The sequence below is a fragment of the Sminthopsis crassicaudata genome, chromosome 4 (genome assembly GCF_048593235.1).
Source record: "Sminthopsis crassicaudata isolate SCR6 chromosome 4, ASM4859323v1, whole genome shotgun sequence".
Taxonomy (NCBI): domain Eukaryota; kingdom Metazoa; phylum Chordata; class Mammalia; order Dasyuromorphia; family Dasyuridae; genus Sminthopsis; species Sminthopsis crassicaudata.
The window spans coordinates 455,047,931-455,067,268 of NC_133620.1; the positions used below are offsets into that span (position 1 = coordinate 455,047,931).

At 62.3% G+C, this 19,338-nt stretch overlaps 1 protein-coding gene and 1 long non-coding RNA gene across 3 annotated transcripts; one reads left to right on the forward strand and one right to left on the reverse strand.

The window, feature by feature from the left end:
• Nucleotides 1-521: 521 nt before the first annotated feature.
• LOC141540163 (uncharacterized) lies at nt 522-6,171 on the reverse strand. Its single transcript, XR_012481471.1, has 2 exons — nt 5,834-6,171; nt 522-5,038 (listed from the first exon to the last, which is right to left on the reverse strand). It is a non-coding gene; the product is annotated as an uncharacterized LOC141540163 (long non-coding RNA).
• Nucleotides 3,674-18,278, forward strand: WDR81 (WD repeat domain 81). Of its 2 annotated transcripts, none has more exons than XM_074263856.1 (11): nt 3,674-3,896; nt 8,113-11,722; nt 11,988-12,095; nt 12,395-12,588; nt 12,761-12,951; nt 13,423-13,588; nt 13,669-13,834; nt 14,371-15,066; nt 15,500-15,645; nt 15,904-16,083; nt 16,908-18,278. In XM_074263856.1, exons 2-11 carry the CDS (start codon nt 8,140-8,142, stop codon nt 17,226-17,228), a joined length of 5,751 nt encoding a protein of 1,916 aa, XP_074119957.1. In that variant the 5' UTR covers nt 3,674-3,896; nt 8,113-8,139; the 3' UTR covers nt 17,229-18,278. The 2 variants fall into 2 exon arrangements, with proteins under 2 accessions (XP_074119957.1, XP_074119956.1); XM_074263855.1 differs by lacking the exon at nt 3,674-3,896 and adding an exon at nt 6,415-7,695.
• Nucleotides 18,279-19,338: the final 1,060 nt, after the last annotated feature.

Sequence of the window (19,338 nt, forward strand, 5' to 3'; positions counted from 1 at the left end):
TCTTGGTCTGGAGGCTAGGTGAATGAACCAGAGAATAGAGTTCTTCCACGCTGCCTCCCCTAGCTCTTCCAGAGTGGATGGCAGCAGTCTAGTACCTGAATAGCCTTCCTTTACCCACCCCCACTGGAATTTCTAGAACCTAGTTCTAGACATAGTCTTCCCCTAGAAGTTCTAGACAACAAAGTGAGATGAGAATAGGGTTCAGAATACACACACATGCAAATACAGCCCTCTAAATTTAGACAGAATGCTTTCTAGCTTATTTCTTTTCACATTTCATTTTATTCAGACTAGTCTTAGTTTTCACTATTACTTGGCCCCCACCTTCCCATCCTCTTCATAAAGTCCTAAAGGGATTATTAGGTGGCCTCTAGGCCTAGAAGCCCAGAGTAGCCCAATGGGAATAAGGATCTGAAAGGAAGGCCAGTGGATCTATCTTTCCCTTCTAAAGGAGCCCGTTTTGAATTTACACCCAGTCAGCAAGACTAACTGGGATAAAGAAAACTGCTAGAAACACAAACTTCAATCCACAAGCATTTATTAAGCATCTCTGGTGCAAGAGATACAAAGACAAACAGGAAGCAGTCCTTGCCCTCAATGAGTTTACACTCTAGAGGAGGGGGGGGGGGGGAGGAAGATAAACCCATACAGAAATAAATACAAAGTGTGATTCCAGAAAGTGCTAATATCTGAGGGGATAGAATGGTCAGAGATGTAGAACTAGATGGGCCCTTTTCACAGATGAGGGGCAAAGCTAACCCCACTGGGATGAAGCAGTGAGTGTCCTAGGTGGGATATAAATTCAAACCATTCTTCTAGCCACTCACTCTGAGCAGAGCAGGGAGAGGGGACACCTGAACTGGTCCCTGAAAGAAGCTAGGGAGGGAGAGAATTCCAGACTTTGGGGCCACCTGTGCAAAGGTAGGAGATAGAATGTTACATACAGGGAACATAGCAGAGCAATTTAACTGGAACAGACTGTTCAGGACAGACATAATGGAAAAAAGGTGAGTCTCTCCTGTGGGGTCAAAATCAGCAGGGGAGCAGACAGCAATGTCCCTCAGGCCCCCTCCCCCTGCCCAGTAGTTTGGGTCCTGCTGGAGGCCCCCCCCATCAAGGCTCTGTCCCCTCCCCCCACCCCCCAGGCCTTTCACCTTCTAGATGGCAGGGCAGCAGCTCTTCCTCAATCCTCGAAGACAGGAGCAGAGCTCAGCAGTTCTTCAACTGGCAGCTTTAGCTGGGACAAGACATAAAGCTCGCCACTGAAGAACTGCTGTGGCTCGGCCAGGAGTGTGTGGGGGGCACAGGATCCTGGGGGGTGGAGGGAGGAGGGGGGAGAAGAGGGAAGAAGCTGGTCAGAGCCATCCTGGGGCACTAATTGCCAGGCAGGGCCATGGTCCAGTTGCTACCATCGCACCTTTTCGAGGCCTTTTCCCCACCATATCACGTCCCCAGCCCATAGTTGGACTTTAATGTAAAGGGCACTATGGGAAAAAAAATCAACAGGCAGCATTTAGCTCAGCAGCACCCCCAGTCACCTACCCCGTCCTCCCCCTCCATGGTGACTCCAAGAGGGCCCCCCCCACTTGTACAATTCTCAGGTGGGATGGGGGAGGGCAATGAGGCTGGCCCCGGGGCACGCGCTAGGCGAGCTGGGCTGGTTGGCCTCTGTGGTCACTCCTGGGCCTGTTCTTGGGGACCTCGGCTGGGTCTGGAAGAAGGTAGCTAGGGGCCCAGGGAGAAGAGGGGAAGGTGCGGGAGGAGAGGGGGAGGCAGGGTTCCAGGGCTCGGGAGGAAGCCGGCAGGGGGGAGGGTGACTCAGGCGAGGGGCCCGAGCGGAGGGCAGCAGGGGGCGGGTGGATGGGCAGGTTCTCCAGTCCTCTCGGATGCCAGGCATTCCGCTCGCGCATTCCGGGTACATCTGGTATGAATTCCAGGCTGTCTGCCGGCCCCTCCGAGTCTGAACTTTGTTCCAAGTCCCAGGCCCCGCCCCCAGGTTCCAACGCATGAATCAGCAGGAAAAGCCACGGCCCTGCAGCATGGCCCAGGGAGGGGGCTGGGGGCGTGGCTGGGGCTCAGGAGTCGCCCCCCTCCCCCTGGGCCCTGGCTTAGTCCAAGGGCACGGCCCCCAGGGAGGGCAGAGCTCCCTCAGAACCTCAAGTACCTGGTGGCATTCTGCTTCCCCGGGTAGGAAGCGGGGCAGTGCCAGAGGCTGGGGGCAAACCCAGCACGCACGTTCTCCAGAGAAGGAGCCTTAAGAGAATGTGCCCTCTGTACCAAGCTCTCCATCTCCCCCCCTCCCCCCCAGCCCTTCAGCCCACAAGGCTCTATTGCTGACAGTCCTGAGACGGGCAGGTGCCCTTGGCAGGAAGGCAGGACCGGGACCAGGGCGCTAACCCTCTGGCCAGTTACTCTATCACCCCCTTGGCACCCAGACAGCCCCGAGGACAAGCCATGGTGGCAGCTGGAGTCAGGGACTGGGTCTTAAGGGTGGGGGAAGACAGCAGGGAGGCCACCGGGAGAGGCCAATAGTAGGGGGAGTGGAGGGAGGAGAAACGAGGAGAGGAGGCGGGGAAGGGAGCCCAGTGATGACTAACTCAGACCGCCCCACCCAGCCAGCCGGCTTCTCGGGCGGTCTGGGCCGGGCCTGGGTTGGGGGCCGCTCACTCGGGCGGGGCAGGGGGGGAGGTGCAGAGGTGACCTTTCCGAGGCCCAAGCCCGCCAGGCCAGAGAAGGGGCAGAGGGGGAGGGAAGAAAGAGTTTCTAGGCCCCCCCATCCCCCCAAATGAAACCTTAGCCTGGGAGTTGCATAAGACCCCGCGCCGCCGCCCCTAACTACCCCCCTTTACATAAGGCTCCCCCACTCCACCCCCGCAGGGGAGGGGCCGTCCCGTCTAGCGACCCCTCCCCGGACAGGGGACGGACTCGGGACAGTGGCGGAGCCTTCTCTAGGTGGGGGGGGGACATAGAGAGGAGCGATCCGCCCGCCTTACCCCGCCCGGTCCGGTCCGGCCCCATCCATGAACTTACCCCGGGCCGGACCCACGCCGGCTCCCGTCCTAGACCCAGGACCCTGGTCTTTGCTCGGCCCGCGGCGGGGCCGCTCTGGCTCCTTAGTACCATCTGATAGAATTGAATCTCCCCCACCCACTTCACCCCCCTCCCGGCGAGACTATCCCTGGCCAACCTCTCCCGGACCGGACTTGGGTTGACGCCCCTCTCCCGGGGCTGGCACCCACCCACCTCGCCGCCCCCTCTTCGGCCGGAGTGCAAGGGTGTGGCCAACAGACCCCGCTGCCCGCCCGGACCCAGCTCCCGGCGCGGCGCCCACGGCTCACACCCACCTGGTCCGGGGCGAGGGCGAGGGCTAGGGAGAGGGCGCGGGAGCCCAAGCCCTGGGGGGGAGGAACTGGACTAGGAGGGAGCGGGTCCCACGCGTCCGCTCCCCTCGGCCGGCGCCGCCGTCTCTCCGAAGCGCCCCGCACACACCGGCTCCAGCCTCCGATCAGCTGGCGGCGTCGTGACGCAGGACACCCGGTTGCACCGCCCTCAGCCAATCACCGCCCGCAGCTGGCGAGCGTGGCCACGCCTTGGGGCGCCCCAACCCCGCCCCCATCCCCGCCTACATGGCCATTTCAGCTCTGATTGACACCGAGGTCACCCCCTTCCTTCCGAGCAAAGTGTCTTTCAACCCTGCCTCCCAACTCGCGAGATGGCCAATGGGTGGAAAGACCCTCACCCAGCCCTTAACTCGGACCTCTTGTTTTGATTAGCGCCCCACAAAGCCAATCAGCTACTCGGAGACGAAGAGGAAGAAAAGTGATGGTGGGCGCAGTGCATGCCGGCCAGCGTAGTTCTCACACTGGCACTACAGTTCCCAGCACCCTGGGCGCTCTGTGAGTTGGCATTTTTAAACGCAATCCGGATCATAGCCCAGGAAAGTCCTTAAAGGGCCAGCGCCCCTCCCCCAAGGAGGAAAGCCTGCTCCCCTTAGACGGGCCCCAAGAATGGGCGAGGTGGCAGGGCAGGCGGGGATTCCCACTCCGTAACCTCTGAGAAGTGGAAGAAGTTGGGGCAGGAACCCCCCGAGGGAAGGGTGGCTAGACCTGGAAAGGAGAGGCCTGGACACGTGGAGGGGAAAGAACTCGTGTCCCGAGGCAGCCAGGACTGAGACTGAGTGGAGTCCCCTGGTGGACGCCGCCTGGCTTCCAGATGAACAGCTCTCCCCTACGGCGGGGGGCGGGGAGGAGGGGAGGAGGGGGGGAGGTGAAGAACTTGGACAGCCTCCTCCTCGATTTCCTAGAAGAGGGAGATGGGGTAGGGATGAGCATGAATGTTGCAAAAAGAGCCTCACTTAAGGCCCCTGAATAGAGAAAAGCTGCCGGGAGGTGTGAGGGTGGGCGCAGAGAACAGACTCCATCCAGCCCTCACTACCTTCATAGCTCTAATGCCCTCCCCCCGGGCAGAGGGACTCCAGCCCTCCCCCGGGACGGGCTCTAACGAGACTTTCAGCTCAGCCTTCAGCTGGGTGGGGGCGGCTTCCTGCCACAAACCCGGGAATTAGCGGGGCTGAAGGGGGCCTGCTCCCTCTCCCTCCTTCCTCACCCCTCCCTTCTGCAATAAGAAAAAAATCTCTCTCTTGACTCAGGCTAGGAGCTGCTGCAAAGATGGAGGCCAATAAGGAAGCAGCTTCTTCCCCGGGGACCAATCAGGGCCCACAGTGGGAAGGACGGGCAAACTTAGCTGAACCCAATGACTTGGCAAAAGCGACTCGGAGTCGATGACTTTACAGGTTATTTAAAGAGACATACCTGGGGGTGAGAGGGAGGAACTGATGGTACCGCCAGAACTAAAGCTAATGATTTATAGCTGGAAAGGCCCGGAGTGCCCGATGGTTCCCCCCCCCCCCCTTATTGTAACATGAGGAAACTGAGGCTGAGCTTGCTCAATTAAAGGCAGGCTTTTCTTCTTCTTAGTCCGGCTCTCATTCCAAGGCCGATTCCAGGGAATCCTCGACATTTTCTTCAGCTGAGATGAGCTTGGAGGGAAACAGAAAAGACTTTCCTTATCTGTCAAATCAGGGGGCGAGGCTAGATTCGGGGATTTCCCCAGCTCTGAGCCTGGGACTCTCAGGCAGGGCAGAAGCAGCTTGTCCCTTTAAGGAAACTTCCTGCTTTTAGCCCTGGTTACAGCTGATTGCTGGAAAGTGTGTGACCTCTGGGCGAATCAGCTGTTTACACATCCCCCCCCTCCAGCCTCCGTGCCTCCCCCTCGCCGCACACGTGACGGCCCCTTGGGAAAGGGAGGTGGAGAAGAGCTGGACCCAAAATCGCCCAGCGGTTTTCTGTCCCTCCCCGGGGGTCCTGCCTGGACCCTGGCTACGTCTCTCTCCTGAGGCGGAAAGGGGGAGGGCGAGGTCTATCTGTCCATTCCAGGGGGGATGGAATGAGAGGCATTTCCTGTCAATGCTGTCAGTGGGGGGAACGCCCCCTCTGGGGAGGACAGGGAGAAGCTGGGGACCAGGAGCAGTGATGGGAAGGGGGGGTGGTATGGAGCAGGAGCCTAGCCTGCCCGGCGCCCTAAGGGGTACGCGATGGGAGGGATACCCTGGGCTGGCGACTCCTAGCTGCGTTCCCACGTCCTGCTGAGGCTGTTCAGGAAGCCCCCCTCCCCCCTTCTCGCAGGTGGTCGATCACCGGAGGTTGTTAACCATTTTGACTTCTGCGTTTACCCCCGAGAGCTTCCAGTCCCCCCTTTGGGAAGTGTCCCTAGCCCAGCCTAGGACGCTACCAAAGATATGGTTACCCTTCCAATGGCTGTGAGCATCATATACCTTAATAGTAGTAGCAGATGCCAGGGTTCCTCCCCTCCCCAACTTCATCTTTCCGGAGCCTTGGCTGGAAGGCTCCACAATGGAGCCCAGGTAAATACCCTGGCCTTGGAAGGCGGGCTCCACCCAGTCCTTGGCAGGGAGTCAGGGTCATCCTAGGACAGGCAGAGTGTGAATTCCTGGGACCTCAGACGGACTTGGATGTCCCAGGGCAGGGAGGTGGAGGGGATGAAGGGCAAGGCGAGAGCCAAAGTGAGAGAACTGGGGACTTTTACCAAAGCCCTCCACTCCAATCTCCCGTCCCAAATCCCAGAGGAGTATCATGGAGCCCCTCCGCTGGAATCCTACCCACTCCTCCCCCAGCTGGCCAGGCACCTCTCTGAGTTGATCTTCCTCCTCCCCTGTTCTCCGGCCAATAAGAGCTAATCCCACCCATAAAATGGGGCCAATGCTGGGGCAGCTGCTCTATTTTCTGTCTGGCCAAAATATGATCTACTTGGGGCCTGGGGGAAGGAGTGCGACACTTATTCCTAACTCTGCAAAGCTGGGATTGTTTTTGCTTTGGGGGGTTTTATTTTGGCTTGGGAGTGGGGTGGGGAGAGAATACCTGGAAGTCTCAGGGGAACGGGACGGGAGTGAGACTGGGATGTGGGCTCAGTGGGAATCCAGTCTCAGGAGCAGCTAGGAGCTTCTCCGCATATTTCAAGCGTCGAGAAGGGCTGAATTGGGATGGGCGTGGGGGGGGGTAGAAGTGGATTTGGCTCGGGCCACCTCTTGAAGTATAAGGAAACGCCACTAGAGGGCAGTGCACCCCAAGATTTGGATAAGGTGGGAGGCCAGGCGCTCCAGCCAGAGGAGGGAGCAGAGTCTGATGAGTTTGTCCAAAGTTTCCTATCTTGACCATGCTCAGTGCAGGCCGCGCTAAGGAAAGCTCCCCCACCCGCAGAGGGGAGGCTGTTTGTGTTTGTAAGAGCGAAGAGTGGGACTTCCTGCCCGTCCCTGTGACCAGGGGCCGGCCCATTTCTAAGAACTGGGGAAGGAGGTTGGAGTCACACGTTACACAGCCACGTCAGAGCCCCCTGGGGGCCCCTCCTGGGGAGCCGGTCCTTCATCGGACGCAAATGCGCGTCTTCAGCCCGCGCCCTTTCTCCCGAGTGGCCGAGGGTGCTTCCCGGGAGGCGGACCTTTGAACTCAGGCATTCTAGCTGACCAAGCAATGTCCTGGCGTTTCCTGGCAATGCCTTCCTCCGCTGACCCAAGCAGGCCTAGCGTTTCCCTCCCGGCTCTGTGAAGCAAGTTCGTTTCACGTGCAGAAATCGAGGCAGGGCTGGATCCCAAGAGACTGGCAGCTGGGGGGGGTGGATGGACCCCGGGGCCAGGGTTCTAGTCCGGATTGGGCACTGGGCACGTGGCTGGATGGGTAAGGAGGCGGGGCTGTAGGAGGAGGCAGCGACCGGCCCAAAAGAGCAGGGACGGCGTAAGGAAGTCGCCAAGATTCTCCCGGAGCCCAGGTAGGGCTGAAGTGATGGGGGGAGGAACTCTTTTTCGAGCGGGCGGGGCACAAGAAGCGCTCGAGCTGCCCCGCCCATCAGAGCGCGGGGGCGGGGCGATTGAGGTTCCGCCTTTCCGAGCGCGGGCGCGGGAAAGAGGGCGCGAGAGCGGGCGCTCCGCCCCCTCGCTCTCGCGGCGCCCAACTCCGCCCTCGGCCCAACCTCGTCCCGCCTCTCCCGGAGCCGGGCCACGTGCGCTTGTTTCCCAGGCCGGGGCGGTCACGTGACCCGCGTCAGCTGACCCGTCATGGCTGGTACCCGCGCCTAATGGGCTCTGCCGCCCTGAGCGCCCGGCTGAGTGGTCCCGGAGCTTTGGTGAGAGCGGCCGCGGCTCCGGCCTTGCCTGAGTAGGGTTAGACTTGGGGTGGGGAAGAGGGGGGCGGAGGAGAAGGAGAAGGAGGAGAGGGGGGAGAGGAAGAACAGAGAGGGATGAAGAGAGGGGCAAGGAACAGAAAGGGGAAGAGAGAGGGGCGGGGAGGGGGAGGGGGGAGGAGGAGGAGGAGGAGTGCTGCAGGAGGAAGCGGGGAGAAGGGAAGAGGAAAGGAGGCAGAGGGACCGGGAAGGCTCCACAAATGGGAGGGAGAAGGGAGGGGAGAAAAGGGGAAGCGGAGGGCCAGGGGAAGCAGGGGCGCAGGGCAGAGAGAGGAGGAGGAGGAAGTGGGAGGGGGCGGCCCAAGTGGGGAGGGGGCGGAGCCTGCTGTGGAGCTGAGGGTTCCTCTGTCCCTCCTCCAGGATCCCGGCCCCGCCTCCTCCCGGGACATGGAGGGGCTGCTTCGGAGAGTGGAGCTTGACTTGGGCATAGACCCCCGGCAGCTGGCCCTGGCCCCGGGGGGCGCCTGCGTGGTGGCGCTGGTGCCCGGCCGCTGGCTGGCCGGTCTCCGCGAGAGGAAGGTGCCGCCCGGGCCGTGCCCCCGCGTGGAGGGCCTGGGGGACGTGGAGGCCAGGACCCTCCTTCAGCGCTCCGTGCAGAGGCTGCCGGCCGGCTGGGCGCGCGTGGAGATCCACGGGCTGCGGAAGCGCAGGCTCGCCTACCCGCTGGCGCTGGGCTCCGCCCCTGCCCCGGAGGAGCCCGCCGGGGGCCCCGAGACTCTGACCAGATTTATGCGGGACACCGCGGCCCAGAACTACCGCAACCTGTGGCACGGCGCCTACCAGGCCTACGGGCGCCCGTATCGGCGGGGCCCGGCTCCGCCCGAGGGTTCCGCCCTGGGCGCCGTGAGGCAGGCCTTGCAGAGGGTGTACGGCTGCCCCTTCCTCCCGGTGGGCAGGGCCGCCCAGTGCCCGTCTCCCGCCCGGGAGGCCCCCTCCGCCCCCAGGCCCGCCCCCGTGTGCCCCGACCTCCTCCGGGCCGAGGCCCTGTTGGAGTCTCCAGAAATGCTGTACGTGGTGTACCCCCACGTGCGGTACTGTCTCCACGACGTGGTCACCTTCAGCCCAGCCAAGCTCAGCAACAGCCACGCCAAAGTGCTCTTCATCCTGTTCCACGTGCTGCAGGCCATGGAGGCCTGCCACCGCCAGGGCCTGGCCTGCGGGGCCCTCTCTCTGAGCCACGTGGCCGTGGACGAGAAGCTCTGCAGCCAGCTCCAGCCGGACCTGAGTGCTTACGAAGCCCCCGAGGAGGAGGAGGAGGAAGGGAAAGCTAGTTTGAAAAACGTCCCGGAGGCCGCGCCTCTGCGAACGCCTGAGCCCAGGAAGGGAGAAGGGCCCGGGGACCCCATCTGCCAGGAAGAGCTCAGGAGGCTGGTGCTAGACTGGGTCCACGGCCGAATCAGCAACTTCCACTACCTCATGCAACTGAACTGGTTGGCGGGGCGCCGCTGGGGGGACCCCAACTACCACCCTGTGCTGCCCTGGGTGGTCGACTTCACCACCCCGAACGGGCGCTTCCGGGATCTGCGCAAGTCCAAATTCCGCCTCAACAAGGGGGACAAGCAGCTGGATTTCACTTACGAGATGACCCGGCAGGCGTTCGTGGCCGGCGGCGGCGGCAGCGGCGGAGAACCTCCCCACGTGCCGCACCACATCTCCGACGTGCTGTCCGACATCACCTACTACGTGTACACGGCCCGGCGCACGCCCCGCGCCGTGCTCTGCGGCCACGTCAGGGCCCAGTGGGAGCCTCACGAGTACCCAGCCAGCATGGAGCGCATGCAGAGCTGGACTCCCGACGAGTGCATCCCTGAGTTCTACACCGATCCCACCATTTTCCGCTCCATCCATCCAGACATGCCGGACCTGGATGTGCCGGCCTGGTACAGCTCGGGGGAGGAGTTCGTGGCGGCCCATCGGGCGCTGCTGGAAAGCCGAGAAGTCTCCCAAGACCTCCATCACTGGATCGACCTCACCTTTGGCTACAAGCTGCAAGGCAAGGAGGCGGTAAAGGAGAAGAACGTGTGCTTGCACCTTGTCGACAACCACACACACCTGACCAGTTACGGTGTGGTTCAGCTCTTTGACCAGCCCCATCCCCAGCGCCTGGTGGGACCCTCGGCCCTGGGCCCTGAGCCGCCAGTCATCCCCAGGCCTCTCATCCAGAGAGTCCGAGAGACTGCTGGGCGAGAAGATGTCTCCGGCCAACTGACCGATGGGCCTAACGGTTTAGTCCTGGAGGCCACACCCTGCGAGTCTTCCTGGGCTGGAGACCGACCTCTTGGGGGCGATGATGACTTGGAACAGGGGACAGAGGCCTTGGACTCCATCTCTCTGGCTGGCAAAGCTGCCGAACAGTCTTGCCCTTCTTCCTTGCAGGCCTCTGGCCACCCTTTCTCATCAGCGTCAACGGCACGGCTAGGTCGAAGAAACAAGGCTGCCGGGGTAGACGTAGGGGAGGGGGATGATGGGAGGATTGTCCTTCCCGAGGGCTTCAATCCCCTGCAAGCTCTGGAAGAACTGGAGAAGTTTGGCAACTTTATGGCCAGAGGCCTGCGTGGCAGAGTGGAGGCCCCAGAAGATAGCCCGGCCGAGCCGGCCCTAAAGCTCGAGGATCTCCTCCAGAGGGACATGCAGGCCCTGGGGGTGCTCGTGGCCGAAATCGTGTTTGCAGCCAGGCTACGGACGCTGCGGCCTCACGCCCCGTTGAGGGAACGTTTCCTGACTGTCCACGGGCTCTGTTCCCGCTACCCCAAGGAGATTCCTGTCCCCTTGCAGTCTGTTTTAGAGACCCTCCTGCAGCTGAGGGAGCCTGTGGAACCTCCGCTGCCCAGGGGGCCAGGGAGGGGACGGCTCTCTGCCTATAAGCCCATCTCCCAGGGCCTGCCCCCACCCAGCCCCTCGCAGCTGCTCAGCCCGTACAGCTCCGTTGTCGCCTTTCCCTCTTACTTCTCGTCACTTTACAAGTTCATCCTCCTGTACCAGACGAGGAAAGTGGAGGACGAGGTTCAGGGGCGAGAGCTGGTGTTTCAGCTGTGGCAGCAGCTGGATGGCATCCTGCGGGAGATCACCCCCGAAGGCCTGGAAATCCTGCTCCCCTTCGTGCTCTCCTTGATGTCGGAGCAGCATACCGCGGTGTACGCAGCCTGGTACCTGTTTGAGCCCATTGCCAGGGCCCTGGGGCCCAAGAACGCCAATAAGTACCTGGTGAAGCCCCTGATCGGGGCCTACGAGAACCCCGGCCACCTGCACGGCCGATTCTACCTGTACACGGACTGCTTTGTGGCCCAGCTGATGGTTCGCCTCGGGCTACAGGCCTTCCTTTCCCACTTGCTGCCTCACGTCCTTCAGGTCCTGGCTGGGGTGGAGACTTCTCAGGAGGAGACCAAGTGCCTGGGGGGAGTGGCGGAGGATGAGGAGATTGAGGACGGGGAAGAAGGTCCGGGTCCCTGCGGCTTTGGCGAGGCCATCCAAATGGAAGGGGACCCGGGCTCGTCGGGCCTGGGCCTCCTAGACTACACGTCGGGCGTCAGCTTCCATGACCAGGCTGACCTGCCGGAGAGCGAGGACTTCCAGGCGGGGCTGTACGTGTCGGGGTCTCCCCAGCCTCCGGAGCCCGAAGCTCTCAGCCTGGGCCGGCTCAGTGACAAGAGCAGCCCCAGTGAGGCGTCCCTGGGGGAGGACCGACCTGGGGACGAAGCGGGGCTGCCACGGGAGAAGAGTAGTCAGGATCTGAAGCAGAGTGAGGGGTCAGAGGACGAGGAGGAGGAGGATGTGGAGGGCACGGGGCAGGGGGGCCAGGCGGGGGAGGAAGAGGAAGAAGAGGAACAGGACGGTAGCCCGGTGGTGTCCGAGCTTCCCCTCCCAGAGACGGGTGTCTCAGTGGAAGCCGGTCTGCCCAATGATGATGGAAACGGGGAGGAAGAAGACCTGACGGATCACTCTGAAGACAAAGAGCAGAAGATTCTCCTGGGTGAGTTCTCTGGCCCGCCCCCGGGGGGTGGAAGGGGGTCCCCCGGGCCAGATGCTCAGGACTAGAGTAGGAGGAAAGGGCCCGGCCTTCCAGTCTCAGACCTAGCTCTGCCCCTGGGAGGCGGAGCGGCCGAGGCCCGAGCGACAGGGGAAGGAAGTCGGGGAGCTGCTCCGGGGGAGCCCGGCTGGGGCAGGGCGGAGTGGAGCGTGCACCTTGTCCAGCAGGTTGTTATCTGACGGCCCCAGGCCCCGGCTCCCCCCCACAGATACCGCCTGCAAGACCGTCCGATGGCTCTCCGCCAGGCTCGGCCCCACCGTCACGTCCCGCTATGTGGCTCGGAACCTTCTGCGCCTGCTGACTTCCTGCTATGTTGGTAATGTCTGTGGAGAAGGCGGGGTGTTGGAGGGCAGGGGAGGAGATGAGATCCCTTCACACTGTGCTGGGCACCCCACTTGTGCCTCTCCCCTCTCCCTTCCCAAGGGCCTCTCTAGGTGGGGGTCTCAGCTCCTCCCTGGGGCTCCCTCGCTCCTCGGGTTGTGGCCCCGGGCCAGGGGACAGGAGCAGGCACACCCGGCTCCAATTCTGGGGTTCTGCCCAAATGCCAGGTAACGGCCGCTCAGTTTCCTCCCCCCCATTCAGAGTAGCCATGGCTCATCTTTGCCTCCTCCCCAGGTGCCACCAGGCAGCAGTTCACGGGGAGCAGCGGCAGCGACGCGAGCCCCTTGAACTCGGGCAACATTTACCAGAAGCGACCGGTCCTGGGAGATGTGGTGTCGGCCCCCGTGCTGAATTGCCTCATGCATGTGGCCTGCCTTTATGGGGAGCCCGTCCTCACCTACCAGTACCTGCCCTACATCAGCTACCTGGTCAGTGCCCTGCCCTTCCCCACCTCCCCGAGGCTTCATTTAACTGGGATGGGGCCTTAGATGCCACCAGCCGGGGTGGGGGGGGAGAGATGATTGGAGGCTCCTGCTCTGGGCCCCGGAGCAGGCTGGGAGCGCTGGGGGGGGGCCCAGCTCTTCCCTTCCTTGGTCCCAGGTGGCCCCTGGAGGCGGGGGAGGGCCCAGCCGCCTGAATAGCCGCAAGGAGGCGGGGCTGCTGGCCGCAGTGACCCTGACCCAGAAGATCATCGTCTACCTCTGTGACACCACGCTGATGGACATCCTGCCCCGCATCAGCCACGAGGTCCTGCTGCCTGTGCTCAGCTCCCTGACCTCGCTCGTCACAGGGTAGGCGCCCCCTCCAGGGGGAGCTCTGGGGGTCCGGATGGGGCCCCTGGGGGGAGACCCAGCTTGGAGCCGGGGCCTAGGGGGCTTGGTCCGGTCCTGGCTTTGTCGCTAACTAGCCATGTGACCCGCAGGATATTACATCCCCTCTTTGGACCTCAGTTTTTTCATCTGGGAGTTGGACTAAGTCTGGGGTTCGCGATCTTTTTGTGCCCCGAACCCTTCTGCTGAAGCCTTGGGATCTCCTCAGAATGTTTTTTAAAAGCCCCAGAAGAAGGACACAGACTTGGGAAAGAAGCCAGGGAGATCGTTTTTCCCCATCTGAGGTTACAGGCGCTGTATCCGCTGCCCTTCCTCCCAAGGGAGTCCAGAGTCTTTGGGCCTAACTCTGGTTCAGCCTCCTGTGGCCCCAGGGCGGGCCAGGCCCAGGAAGCAGGAAGTATGGGGGGGATGACCCGGTGGTGTCGCCCTCAGGTTCCCCGGAGGGTCCCAGGCCCGGACCGTTCTATGTGTGAAGACCATCAGCCTGATCGCCCTGATCTGCCTGCGCATCGGGCAGGAGATGGTGCAGCAGCACCTCAGCGAGACGGTGGCCACCTTCTTCCAAGTGTTCTCCCTGGTGCACGAGCTTCAGGGCCAGGTGGGTGTGGGGGCAGTGAGGGACAGGGGCCCATCGGGCTGGGCCCACGGAGAGCTGGGAGTCGGCCTCGTCTTCCCTAGGTGCCGAGACCAGAGGCCCCCAGCCCCGGTGAGGGCCGGGTGCTGGAGGTGCCCTTTTCAGACGGGCAGCCGCGCCCTGTGGACCTGGCCCTGCTGGACGAGCTGCAGAAGGTGTTCACTCTGGAGATGGCCTACATGACTTACGTGCCCTTCTCCTGCCTGCTGGGTATGAGCTGCCCGGCTTGGGTTCCTTGTCCTTCACCTCCTGCCTTTCTTGCCCTCCCACCCCCCTTCCCTGTCCTCCCACAATGCCCTGCTTTCCAGAAGATCATGCCCAAGATGCTTCCCCAGGACCGAGGCCTCCAGGCTTCTCTTTCGCATTTTAGGCCACAGATATCCTAAGGTCTTTGCCCCACACAGGGAAAAGAGCATGGGCTGTGGTGTGCCCTTAACAAATGGGCAAGGCCCCCCCTCATCCTTGGGAGTTCAGTCTCCCTGTCAGTCAGGGTTGGACTTGGTCATCTTTAAGGTTGTTTTTGGCCCAGGAATCCCTGGATTCTGGTTCCTTTGGGTCATCCCGTTAACAGTCTCCAGGGGCTCTTCCCATTGGGGGCAGCAGGCCGAGTGTTAGTCTGGACCCTTTCTGGGGGGAGTCCAGGTTAGGTTATGTCCACGGCCTGGAGTCCTGCTGGTGTGGCCCGTGGCTCCTTCCCTCGTTGGGGTTTGGGCTCCCCAGGTCTGAGCCACTTCTGCCTTATTTAGGTGACGTCATTCAGAAGATCGTCCCCAACCACACGCTGGTGGGGCAGCTGGCAGGGCAGTACTTGGAGAGCGCCAGCCCCGTGGGCCAGGACCCTATGAACTTGGCCCCCATGCCCAGTGCCTCCCCAGAGCAAGACGCGCAAGGCAGGGGAGTAAACCACGATGACGTCCACTCAGGCACTTTTGGGAGCGTCCTGGTTGGCAACCGGATCCAGATTCCCATAGACCCCCAGCCGGAGAACCCGGAGCCCCACGGCCCGAGCTCAGGCGCCCCCAGCAGCAGTGGGGGCCTCTGCGACGGGGGCGGGGAGGAGAATTCACTGAAGCGGGACCTGCCTCGAGGGGCCCATGGACTGAGCGGAAACTGGCTGGCTTACTGGCAGTACGAGATCGGCGTCAGCCAGCACGACGCCCACTTCCACTTCCACCAGATCCGGCTGCAGAGCTTTCTGGGCCACGCGGGAGCCGTGAAGTGCGTGGCTGCTCTGGGCAGCGAGGACTTCTTCCTGAGCGGCAGCAAGGACAGGACGGTCCGGCTTTGGCCGCTCTACAACTGCGGCGACGGCACCAGTGAGACGGCGCCCCGCCTGGTCTACGCCCAGCACCGCAAGAGCATCTTCCACGTCAGCCAGCTGGAGGCTTCCCAGCAGGTGGTGAGCTGCGATGGCGCCGTCCACGTCTGGGACCCCTTCACAGGTGAGCCCCATCCTGCGCTCCTCGGGGGGGCCGCAGGGGAGGCCGGAGCCTGTGCTGAGGAGGAGGGGGTGATCGTTGGACCCTCGTGCTGCGGGGAAGAGAATCTTGAAAAAGGAGGTGGGGGCCACTTGGGATGCACCTGAGAGGGTTGGGGGTCTGCAACTGGGTGGCAAAGGCACTGGCGGGGGGAGTGGAAGAGTAGCCTTGGGTTGGGCACAGGGGTCTGAGAGAAGGCAAGGCTAAGGCCTAGGAGGATCAGGAGGCAGCTGGGGAATCTAGAAATTGCTCTTAGCTGGCCCTGAGAGGTACAGGGCGCTGTGGCCCTGGCCTCCTGGGCCCCCCGGCCTCCCGGGCCCCCAGCCTCCTGGGTCCCCTGGCCCCTCGGACTCCCTGGCCCCTCAAGCCCCCTGACCTAGTGCTCACACCCTCACAGGAAAGACGGTGCGGACGGTGGAGGCTTGGGACAGCCGGGCACCCTGGACTGCCGTGGCCGTCATGCCCGCCCCCCACACCAGCATCACCCTGGCCAGTGCTGATTCCACCCTGCGGTTTGTGGACTGTCGGAAGCCTGGACTGCAGGTTGGGGCCCGGGCACAGGAAGGAAGTAGCGAGCGGCCTCTGCCTTATGGGTTAGGTGGGGGGCCTATAGAGACCCAGACAGAGGGACCCTGGGACTCCTTGTGCCAGAGCAAGGGTGGCTCTCAGCGGACCTCTGGGGCAGGAATGGAAGTTGGGCCCCCAGGGGTCTGTGGGAGCAGCGAAGGAAGTGCAGAGAGGGCCGCAGGCCGGCCACAAGGGATCCGAGCCGTCCCTCAGCCCTTGTCTCTGGCCCCTTAGCACGAGTTTCGCCTGGGGGGCGGCCTGAACGCCGGCCTTGTCCGATCCCTGGCCGTTAGCCCCAGTGGCCGAAGCGTCGTAGCGGGCTTCTCCTCGGGCTTCATGGTACTCCTGGACACCAGGACCGGACTTGTCCTTCGAGGGTGGCCGGCTCACGAGGGCGACATCTTGCAGATTAAGGTGAGCTTTCCACAGCTCGGGCCCAGCCTGGACATCTTGGCCCGTGGCTCCGGCTGCTTGGCCGGGGGGTGGGCAGGACAGACCTGGGCTGGGCCCTTTCTTTTTCTGACCACCACCCCCACTTCCCTGACTCCCTTTCTTGGCGTTCAAGGCCCTAAGACTAGACCAAGGTGTGAACCAAAGTCCTGCCCGCATTTGGCCCTTGTACTTCCAGACATCTCTGGGCCTTGACAGTGGGCATCTCCATGGGGCAGGGGTTTTGCTGGTGGTAGTGGAAGAGAGGTGTCACTTCTGCCCCCCTGAGGCCCTCTCTAATGAGTAACCCTTGTCCATATTTGTCTGGCTCCAAGGGGCAGGGGTCAGTTTCTCTGTCCTTGACCTAGTTGAGGTTAAATAAAGCTCAGGGGAGGCCTGTTTACTGCCCCCGCATGGCTGAGCAGAGTCCAGGCTCTCTTCTCCTCCCCCCTGACTCTCCCTTTGGGACAATGGGGGTGGGGGAGATTCAACAGGAGCAGGACCCCCAGCTCCTGTCTTCATGCCCAGACTCAGAGTGCCGCTGAGGAAGATGAAGGGGGAGGAGGAAGGTGGCCAGCCGGGGATCTGGGAGGGCCTTTCCTCTCTTCACTCGAGGGCTTCACACTGAGCTGGGAAAGCCTCTGAGCATCCTCTCTGGCAGCCGATCCTGAGCCTTCCTAAGCTCTAAATCTGACTCCGCAAAAGGGCTCTGGGGACCAGTTTTCCGGACATCACTGATGGCTTGTGGGGGGAGGCGGGCCCCCAGGGTTCTGGCTAATCGCTGTGGCCTCCCTCTCCCTCTGGGGCAGGCAGTGGAGGGGAGCACCCTGATCAGCTCCTCCTCGGACCACTCCCTGACTGTCTGGAAAGAGCTGGAGCAGAAGCCCACCCATCATTACAAGTCCCCATCCGACCCCATTCACACCTTCGACCTCTATGGCAGCGAGGTAGTGACGGGCACCGTGGCTAACAAGATTGGCGTCTGTTCCCTGACGGAGCCCGCCTCGCAGGCCACCACCAAGCTGAGCTCCGAGAACTTCCGGGGGACGCTCACAAGCCTGGCCGTGTTACCCACCAAGCGCCACCTCTTACTGGGCTCGGACAATGGGGCCATCCGGCTCCTGGCCTAGGTGAGGGAAGGGGCAAACACGGCCTATCTTCTCCCACTTTGGTGACTTCGCCCATCTGTGTTTCAAAACTCCCCCGGCCAGCATGGTGTTTGGGCTCCGAGGGCACGTCCCAGGTGGCCGAAGGGCTGCTGGGCTCCATGCCATCCGTGCCTGATGCCAAAGAGTGGAGCCCTAGGCCCGAGACTCGCCTGCTGCGGCACCCTGCTGAGCCCCTCATCCCGGGGTCACCTTCTGGATGCAAGTCCCCCGGGCTGATCTTGTTGGGAAGCGCCGAGACCTGGGAGACCCAGGGAAGCCTTGATTTGTGCCTTGGGTGTCACTTTGCTGGCCCCTTCTCCCACCCTGAGGTGGAGGCTGAGGACATGGAGGCTGTTCCTTAGCCTGCCCTCACTGGCCCCTGGCTGAAGACGGGTTGCTCCCGTGACCTGAAGGAGCAGGCGGTGATGGCCCCTGCAGGTCACAACTGCCAGGTCCTCCCCTGGTGCCCTCCCCGGGAGAGACTCCTGCCAGTCTCTGTACCCCAGGAAGAAAGGCAGCGCAGGGGGTGAGGGGTGAGCATGGCAGCGGCTTGGACAGAGCGGGCTCGTGCTGCGGTGCTGATCTCTAACCAAGTCCTCCTGAGGGCTTCGGCCCACACGTGGAGTCTCATCTGGGACGGGCTCGGGGGCACGGCCGCCCCTGGGGACAGTTGCTTTGTCCCAGAGACTCTTGTCGGTCCCCCTCCTATCTGGTTTGGGGGAGGAGAGAGGAAATGGGGTAAGAGGGGAGTGGAGTCAGATTTGGCTTTCCAGCTAGCCCGTGGGTCCTGTCTCCTGCACCTCCTTTCAGCCCTCATCCCATAGGGATACCCTAGCATTCTGTGCCTTGAGCTGGGGCAGCAGTTTCTGGAGCCCTGCCCCAGAGGGCCCTTGGCTGTCAGACTGGGGAAGAGGTTCCCTCGGGGCAGCACTCCCAGAACCTGGGACGGGGGAGCCTCGTGCTCCCAGCCTCCCATTCATTCTTTGCAATACGTGTAAATATGACAATAAACACTTTGGAAGAGCCATGAAATGGAGTGAGGCAGTTGATGTGGGGGGTGGGGTGCCACATGAAAGGCACCTCTGTCAGACCAAGATACCCGGCCTTACAGGGAAGGGCCTCCCTCAAGGAGTCCCAGCCTCCACAAAAGGAGGGTGGGAGAGAGCCCTTCCTTAAGGCTTGTGGCCCAGCCCTTCTGTGCCAGGGGAGTGGAGACTCCAACATTCCCAGAAGTCAGGAGGCGATAGTTCCAGGTGCGGTGGGAGCCGTCACCCCCAGAACTCCAACAGAAAGGAGGGAGGGCCCTGCCTACCACTCGCTGGGGGGATTGAGCCCTTGGGTCCCCCCTGCAGCGGCTAGGAGGTATCCTCAGTGTCAAGCATTAATATTGACTGACACCTTAGAAATCCCATAGAAGGAGGATGAAGATGGTCCTGGGTTTTCCTAGGAGTTCCCGTAGCAGGTAGGATAGAGAGGGGCCAGTCCTAGCTGGCTGAAGAAGCCTCCATTAAGCCCAGTGTGAGCCCGGCCCTGAGCCAGCGTGCCAGCTCACATTCTCATGGAGGAACAGCACCCGCAGAGGAGGGTTGGGGGCGGTTGGGACAGACCTACGGAAGCTCCATCCTCATGCCCCTTGTCTATGGGGGCTGGGCTCTCCCGACCACGGTCACTGGCCAAAATGGTCATAGTGCCCAGACTGGCCAGTGGCAGCCACCAGGCTCGAGTCCTTTGGGGTGGTGAGCGCTCGGGCCCCAGTTGGGCAGCGGGAGCCCGAGCCTTTGGGTTTGGGTCCATTGGGGTGGCAGGGTTGTGCTTCCTCCCCAATGGCTATAGGGCAGAGCCTCAGACCGTAAGTCCGGCCCCCTTCTGCAAAGCGGATGCCCGGGGTCACAGCGCTGCCCTGGCCGGCTGGGGCCGGAGCCCGGTTCTCCAGAGGCGCTTTTCGTGGCAGACCGTGCTGGATTTCACAACGTTCCTTGGGCCCAGCCCCACAGGCCAGCCCCCTGCACTGGTTCCGAGCTGTCCCCTATGCACAGACAAGGGTCTCGCTGTGGCGTAGGACTTGGTGATCTTGTCAGGTCCCATTTGGGCC

What these genes read in the sequence shown, in the direction of transcription:
- WDR81 (XM_074263855.1), top strand. Translation starts at nt 7,648, where the DNA reads ATGGGCTCTGCCGCCCTGAGCGCCCGGCTGAGTGGTCCCGGAGCTTTG. An exon ending in TGCCCTACATCAGCTACCTG is followed by an intron (nt 12,589 to 12,760) that starts GTCAGTGCCCTG and finishes CCTTGGTCCCAG; the next exon opens with GTGGCCCCTGGAGGCGGGGG. An exon ending in TGCACGAGCTTCAGGGCCAG is followed by an intron (nt 13,589 to 13,668) that starts GTGGGTGTGGGG and finishes CGTCTTCCCTAG; the next exon opens with GTGCCGAGACCAGAGGCCCC.